The sequence below is a fragment of the Salvelinus namaycush genome, unplaced genomic scaffold (genome assembly GCF_016432855.1).
Source record: "Salvelinus namaycush isolate Seneca unplaced genomic scaffold, SaNama_1.0 Scaffold457, whole genome shotgun sequence".
NCBI classification, from domain to species: Eukaryota; Metazoa; Chordata; class Actinopteri; order Salmoniformes; family Salmonidae; genus Salvelinus; species Salvelinus namaycush.
In genome coordinates, this window is record NW_024061150.1 from 109376 (window position 1) to 117766 (window position 8391).

At 48.9% G+C, this 8391-nt stretch overlaps 1 protein-coding gene across 1 annotated transcript; it reads right to left on the reverse strand.

Moving 5' to 3' along the window:
* Nucleotides 1-559: 559 nt before the first annotated feature.
* On the reverse strand, nt 560-8223 carry znf526 (zinc finger protein 526). Its single transcript, XM_038986349.1, has 8 exons — nt 8000-8223; nt 5087-5673; nt 4743-4909; nt 4501-4596; nt 3621-4411; nt 3295-3430; nt 1572-3116; nt 560-1460 (listed from the first exon to the last, which is right to left on the reverse strand). Exons 2-8 carry the CDS (start codon nt 5385-5387, stop codon nt 1287-1289), a joined length of 3210 nt encoding a protein of 1069 aa, XP_038842277.1. The 5' UTR covers nt 5388-5673; nt 8000-8223; the 3' UTR covers nt 560-1286.
* Between the last annotated feature and the right edge of the window lie 168 nt (nt 8224-8391).

The following is an 8391-nucleotide window of genomic DNA, read 5'->3' on the forward strand; positions in this document are numbered from 1 at the left end:
GCTCCAGATACTCAACTAGTCTAAAGAAGGCCAGTTTTATTGCTTCTTTAATTAGAACAGTTTTCAGATGTGCTAACATAATTGCAAAGGGGTTTTCTAATGATCAATTAGACTTTTAAAATGATAAACTTGGAAGAGCTAACACAACGTGCCATTGGAACACAGGAGTGATGGTTGCTGATAATGGGCCTCTGTAGATATTGAATTTAAAAAAATAAAAATAGGCAATTTCCAGCTACAATAGTCATTTACAACATTAACAATATCTACACTGTATTTCTGATAAATTTTATGTTATTTTAATGGACAAAAATGTTTGCTTTTCTTTTAAAAACAAGGGCATTTCTAAGTGACCCCAAACTTTTGAACGGTAGTGTGTGTATATATATAAAAAACTGTTTAGTCATTGGGGAGAATGCTGCACATAAAACAATATAAAGTGTGTGTGCTTGCCCTTATGTTAATTTTCCCCTGGGCTTGATCCGTTCTTCAAAAGGAGAGAGAATGGGTTCCAGTATCAAGACACAGTAACACACACAGTCACATAACAAAACAGGTATAGCATATTATCAAATATCATTTAATCATTCATTTATCTGTTTACAGCAAAAGGAGGAACAGTCATTGTTTTCAAAGTAAAAATCACATATTACAGACAAGCACTGAATGAACATCCATGGGCAGTCAAGAACATGACAAACACAGGAAATGGCCCTCGATTCACATCCGTCACAACTACCTCTCCGCCACCACTGACTGGCTTTGCCCTGTCTTTCTGAACATGAGATCATAGCACATTTGGTCTGTAGGAGTGAATGAACCTATTGTCCTGCCTGCTGCAATTGTAGACAATCGTTTTTATACTCAACAATGACAACCAGACCAGTGTTCCTACACTCTTGTAGTTCACTAGATCACAGTTTAATCTTCTACTGCTGCCCATACATTCACCCCAATAGGATAAGAGTCAGTAAAACATGCTCTCTGCCAGTCAAGTCAGTACAGTCCCTCAGCCCACACAGGTAGTTCTGTCATGGTTCTCCGATAGTTGAGCCTCTCACTGGCTCTCAGTAGCTGTAGATAACTCTGTGAGGCTTGTTTGATGGTTCTATGACAGGTCTGTGATAGTTCTGAGTCGTGGCTGTTTGACCCTCAGAATATCTAGATAGTCGTGTGATGGTTCTGTGAGGGTTATCTGATGGTCCGGTCATGGTTCTGAGTTGTCTCTGTCTGGCCTTTAGATGAGCTGTAGACTGTCTACAGAGATGGAGTCCATCCCCAGACTGTTAGATGAGCTGTAGGCTGTCTACAGTGATGGAGTCCATCCCCAGACTGTTCTCCAGGGCTGTGTGGTAGATCTCTATAGCCTCAGCCAGGGGTAGGGTTCCTCCCTCACTGGTCTCTATGATGGCGATGGTCTCCCCAAACTCATTACACATGATGGTGGGAGTACCCTGGGTCTGGATAGGAAAGGAAGCGGAGGAGGATGTGAGAGAAAACATTCGAACAACATATTTTCACAATTTTACAGACTAACACCCTCAGAGGCTGCACACAGACCCCACCCTCACCTGCTGTAGGGTCGACGTCTGTATGTGGATCAGCTGAGGCTGCCCATTGGCCAGTTCCACCTGGGATGCCTCCACTAGCGCCACGGCGGTGCTGGTCTCCATGGCAACCTGTGCTGCAGCCGCCTCCTCCTGCCTCTGCTGGCGTGCGTGGGTCTTCCTGTGGTTCCGCAGATTGGAGAAGGACTTGAAGGCCTTGCCACACACCAGACAGGCGTGGGGGCGCTCCCCCGTGTGCGTACGCCGGTGCTCCGCCAGGTGCATGCTCTGGACAAAGCCCTTGTCACATATTTTGCAGCGGAACGGCCGCTCCCCTGTGTGCGTGCGCAGGTGCTCTCGCAGGTGCGTGTTCTGCCGGAAACGCTTGCCACACAGGTTGCAGGGGAAGGGGCGCTCTCCTGTGTGGATGCGCTGATGCAAGGTCACGCCAGAGTAGGAGACAAACAGCTTACCGCAGGTTAGGCACTGGTGGGATTTACCCCTGGCCACTGCACCACCACAGGACCGACCAGGAACCAGGCCGTGGCTCAGCTGATGCAGACGCCAGTTGGCTGCAGAGTTGAGCTTCTTCCCACACACAGTGCAGTCCAGGCCCCCTCTCATGATGCTGGTGGTCCCTGTGTCTTCTGAGGTGGAGGGCTCTGAGTGGGGCTCCCTGTCAGGGCACACTTGGGGCTGGCTCTCTAACCCTCCCTCTCTGTCTGCCTGGGCCTCAGTGGGGTGGACCTCCTGACAGTGGCGGTCTCTCTTCCTCCTGTGCGGGAAGCCAGCCTGGCAGTGAGGGCAGGAGAACGGGGCCGGGGCCCCCGGGTGAACAGTGTAGCGGTGGGCGGCTAGCTTGGCCGGCCGTACGAAGGTGGCGGGGCAGTCCGGGCAGGGACAGGGAGGGAGGTTGGCATGGAGTAGGCGGTGCTGCCGGAGGTTGGATGACTGGGTGAATGTCCGGTGGCAGATGTCGCAGCGGTAGGGGCGCACGCCAGAGTGGGTGAGGTTGTGGCGAGACAGGTTGGCCAGGGACGAGAAGGTCTTTCCGCAGTCTGAGCACTGGAAGGGCCGCTCGCCGGTGTGTATGCGCAGGTGGTTGCGTAGGTGCATCTGCTTCTTGAAGGTCTTGGTGCACACGGAGCACTTGAAGTGTCGCTCGGAGATGTGGGCCGTATGGCGGTGTTTGACCAGGCGGAGCAGGGAGGGGAAAGCCTGAGGGCAGGAGGGGCAGGGGAACGCACCCCGGGGACCAGCGAGGTTAGGGTCAGTAGAGGAACCAGGATCAGCAGTATGTTCTCCCGGTTGGGACTCTCCACTGCCCCCTGGTGCCCTCTCCACATCCACCCCATTCTCCTTTCCTCCCTCTGCCCTGCTCAGAGAGCTGGAGGCAGTGTCCTCCCCCGACTCGCCTATCTCCATCTCAGCCTCGGTAAGGGGGGCCATTAGGTTCTCCTCGTCCCCCTCCGTCTCCATGGGGCTGCCTTCACCCCTCTCCCTCAGAGCCCGGGCTCTCTGAAGGATGGACAGGGCTGACAGGGACATCCTCCTGGGGGCCGCTGGGACCTGCACAGGACATCGTCAAAACACATGCTCATACAGTGACCAGTATGGGACTGAATTTAACTAGAGAAACAAAACATTTGCACACATTTCTCATTGATGATTTGCACAAAACATTTCTCAAGTTAGAATTTGGAACTATATAACAATATTACCATTTTTAAAAAGAAAACGTGGTTACCAGGACGACAGGGGTAGGTGTAGTGGTGGCTGTTTTGGTGGTGTGTGTTCTACGGTGGTACAGGAACTTGGTCATATTGGTGAAGGTCTTGGCACAGTGTTCACACCTGTGGAGCGGCTCTGCTGTGTGAGACTTCCTACAGGACAGAGCGAGGGATGACGTGAGGGATGAGGAGACAGAGGTAGGGATGGGCGGATATAAAAAGTGAAGAGACGATTTGTCTCAGAGCCTTCAATACAAAACAGCATTCAAAAAGCAATAGACAGGAAAACATTTGGGATTGTGATGGTTTATGATGAGAACATGATGTCTGGTCAGGCACCTACCTGTGTATGATGAGGGTCATCTCGGTGTTGAAGCCGTGACCACAGTCCACACACAGATACCGAGCCTCCCCGGAGTGAGAGCGCATGTGCGTCTGCAGTGACATCGCCTTCTTAAACACCTTGTCGCACTCCCGGCACTCGTATGTGCCATGCTCGTGCACGCGCCTGTGTGCTGCCAGCCGATTGGCTGATGTGAAGGTACGCTGGCATTGGCTGCACTGCAGGCATAGGGGTGTGTTTCTAGATCTTTTAGCCAGGGCGCGTCTCCCCGTTCCCTTCCCCCTCTCCTCTGCCACCCTCCCCCCATTCTCCTCCCCTCTCTCCTCCTCCCCCCCTCTGTCCTCCTCGTATCCCATCATCACACCGTCCTCGCCGCTCTCCTTCTCCTGGGCCAGGAAGTGCTCCCCCTGGTGTTGCAGGAAGTCCTCTGGGGTCTGGAAGAGGAGGGCACACTCGGAGCACTCATAGGGGTGGAAGATCACCACCTCCCCCTGCTGCTGTTTCTCCTCCCGGACAGCAGACAGTGCCACCTCTAGTCTCTGGAGGCCGTTCTCTGGGACCCCCAGCTTTCCTACCGAGCCCACCCCTAGAGGAGTGAGCAGAGGGGGCAGCAGCTTGGCGCGCCGTAGGCCGGGGGTACTGGAGCCATCGGCCAGGGCTTGGGCACTGCAGATCTGGAGACGCATTGTGGCCGAGCCGGGAAGGGGGGAGACGGGGGGTAGGAAGGTGGCCCGGGAGGGGGTCGAGGGCTGGGGGGCAGACTGATGCTGTTGTTGTTGTTGGGCTAGGACCTGAGGGGGGCACAGACATGATCATGTTTGAGTGAGAATAACTGGTTACTGGTTTTAAAAAGCTTTTCGACATGAAGTGTGTACAGTACCTGTGCTAAGATCTCCCCAGCTTGTTGTTCACTCAAGACAAAGTTCTGAACACTGACCAAGGGTGTCACAGTACCATCGGGCTGCAGCACATACTCCTGGGAGAGAGAGGAGGGGGGAGGAAGTTTGAGCCAAGAAAGGAAACACCTAATTCTGCCTGTCTGCTTTTGCGCTAAAGAACGCCAGCCTGTAAGCCCTTTGATGAAGGGTTTGCTGATGAAATGTGTTGGTATTTAATACTCACAGTCTCTGTGGCACTGTGTGTGCTGCTCTTGCTGTGGGTCTGTCTGTGGGCCAGCCACACCTCTGGAGAGTCAAACAGGGCCAGGCAGTCTAGACACTGGTACTGGACAGGCCCCGACACCTGGCCCTCTGTCCCTGCCTCGTCTGTCTCCAACACCTCACACAGTTCTGGGGAACACAACACAATGTTCAGCAGGTGAGTCTCACTATCTAGCCCCTCTACATTCAAACAACCTCTGCCTTTCATTCTTGAAACAAACCACCACCTTTCACTCCCCCTCCTCTTCAAGACACATATCCACCCTTTCCTGTCCTCCACCATCCCCTCCATCCTCCCCCTCTCACCATGGTCCTCTGTCTCCAACCCTGCCTCTCTCATGTGCAGCTCCTGGTGCAGTAGCAGTTCATCTGGGTTCCTGATGAGGGCACCACACTCCAGGCACTGGTACTGGCTGTCCCCGTACTCTGAGATGCCCTGGATGGCCATGGCCTCCCCAGCCTCCCCCTCTTCTCCCTCCTGCCCTGTGTGGATCTGCTGGTGCATCAGCACTTCTTCTAGGGTGTTGAAGAGCTGGTGGCACTCGCTGCACATGTACTGGTGCTGCATGTCGTACATGCCCTCTGGGTCCTCCTGCTGGTCATCCATGACTACTGAAAGGCGTTTTTTGTTGGGCCGTGTGTGTGTTAGTCAGCACAATTCAATGAATGAGAAAAAGTATCCTGTCCTGGTCTGAGTTATATCTCTGTGTTACGATCCTGATACAAGTGTGCCTTGATGGTTGAATTGAAGACTTTGAAGTCTGTTAGTGAGCAAACGGTGTGTTTTGAGTTTTAGGGCTTGAACCAGTAACAATGATTAGTAAAGTAGCTAGCCTCTTTCCTCATGTCTCTCACTATGATGTTCTGTGATGTCAGGACAACAGGGAGGGAGCCTGCAAAAAAGCAAAATACAGTAGTCTCAGTCAGCTATTTGGTATCACCTGTCCCAAACCCCAACTTGCCCACAGACATTATTTTAGTTTACAATGATGTAGGTCATTTCCATGTAAAAGGAGCCATGAGCACCAACATGTGATGTTGATAGGAACATATCTCAATGTGGCCCTCATACAATCATGGCCACCTAATCATCCCCGGCTTCCAATTGGCTCACTCATCGCCCCTCTTCTCCCCTGTAACAAATCCCAGGTCGTTGCTGTAAATGAGAATGTGTTCTCTGTCAACTAAGGGCTAAATAAATACAATTAAAATGAATAACAAAAAATATATCAAAATGGGTGTCAAATGAAAGCTAAGAGTCTATATTTTGGGGAAATGAAGTCATATATAAAGGTTTCTAGTAATTGCTTGGATTTCTGGTCAAACAGATGGAAAGATGTCTTAGAAAACATCTACCAGATAAGCCTTAAAAAAGGTATTAGAAATACATCAAAACACAATAATGTTGAAGTAATATTTAGGTCAACTATTATCAACACTTAACCTATATTTAGTTTTGGAGAAAAGATTTGCCTTCTTAAACACTGCCTTGTAATTCCGTTACCAAAAACCACATATCTTTAAGATCTTCAAGAGGATACTGAAAGTTCACAGAACTAACAAGGTAGACCTACCAATTAGTTTGTGTTTTGAACGGTTTATGAATTATTTAGTGATTATAACTCGTAATTCTGTTACCAAATCAGTAACATAATTACAGAAAAAACAGTAATGGAATTAATTGGGGCGGCAGGTAGCCTAGTGGTTAGAGCGTTGGACTAGTAACCGAAAGGTTGCAAGATTGAATCCCCGAGCTGACAAGGTAAAAATCTGTCATTCTGCCCCTGAACAAGGCAGTTAACCCACTGTTCCTAGGCGGTCATTAAAAATAAGAATTTGTTCTTAACTGGCTTGCCTAGTTAAATTAAGGTAAAAAATAAAAATGACAGCAATTGAATCGATGACAATGGGAAATCAAATCATATAATGTCCTCCCTTCCACTGGCATACTGTTATGTTCAGCTCATAACCGTTTTGTCTCTTTCTGTTGTCTGGACGTCTGTGTTTGAAAGCGAGAGTGTGAAAACAGTCTGGACAACCTCTCCTGGCTCTAACTGACACTACCCATGAGCCCCAGCTCTTTCCATTTACTGTAACCAGCATCCGCACCCACCGCTCACCGGACATCCATGGACGTTGAAAAATAGTTGAAATGTCAACGTCCACAGACATCATTTTTGGGGCCGGACTTGATTTGACTCAAACACAGACGTCCACGATTGGTGACCGGATCAAATTTGAACCAATCATAGACGTCTATGTTTCACAAGTTTAGACAGTAGAGTTCAGTACAGTAATGTACTCTATTGTGTTCTACTGTAATGTCTATGTTTCACAAGTTTGGACATCTATTATTGGTTCAGATTTGGTCCGGTTCGAACCAACCGAATTTGGTCTTGTTTGGGGGCGGAGCTCATTCGAATAATAGAATGATACCCATATATGCAAAGGATGATATTGCATATTTCTACCTTTGTGTACCAATTCAGGATAAATCACAATAAAGAAAATTACATTCATAACCATAAATGATGCACTTCTGTGTTGTACAGATCAGGGACCCATGATGTAATTCCATTACAGTAATTCTGTTACTTCACTTACTGTAGTTCAATAACTAAAAGAGATTTACCGTAATTCTGTTAACAAAATTCGCATCTACACTATTGTTCCAGTAAATGTTTTTTGTTTAGCATACATTTGAAAGTGAAAAATCTGAGTCTCAGCATAATTCCGTTACCATGGAATTGCCCTGTAACTATTGCATGGTTCCATAAAATCGTCATAGAAAATAGAGCTGATAGCTACACGCTAATCAGAAGCTGCCACAAGCAGCAGAAGCTAACTGCAAGTAGGCGCCAAATGACAATGGTAACGGGATGTGAAATAGTTGACAGGGATGTACATTATTACATGCATTTTTTCTACTCAAATATGGCATATAATTCATGACATTTAGTTTATACAAGCCACAGTGCTGCATAACTGATCCTGTGTAGCATGATAGCTTGCGACATTGCTTCCTGTGTGTTATCATTCATGTGGCGAGCTGTTGGCGGCGCTCTCTCGGATATCCGAGACCTCTTCCGAGGCACCGCTGTCTCCTGACTGTGGCTCCCCGGCTCAAGGCGGTCGTCAGGCGGCGCTATCCACTTTTCCCCGCAGGTCTCCGGTAGACACGACAGGCCCTTCCTTCCCCTCCCGTTCAAAGAATCTTACCTCTCATCTACTGTCGTTGGACAATCCCTCGTGAGGTAGTCACAAAGCTCCGCAGAAGCAACAATGCACTCTCCGTTCCGTCTTTAAGTGAATAATGCACTGATTGAACAGTACGCTTTAAAATCGTGAACCTTCTGGCAGAGAAACATTTCGGTGCACGAAAAACATCGTTTGTCCGCGGATCGTTCCCCTGTTGTCGGCACGCTCCGCTGCCTTTCGCTCTGGCCTTGTGACTTTGGCAGGCAATGATTGGATACATTCCCTGTCAGTCATCAAGCGGTCCTTGCTTGGTTGATAGGGCATTTTCACAAAAAGTACTGTATATTTGCGGTAGTGGGAGTTTACTGTCGCCATGTCGGTGTGGTTTGCAATTTGTTTTTGTATCTACTTTA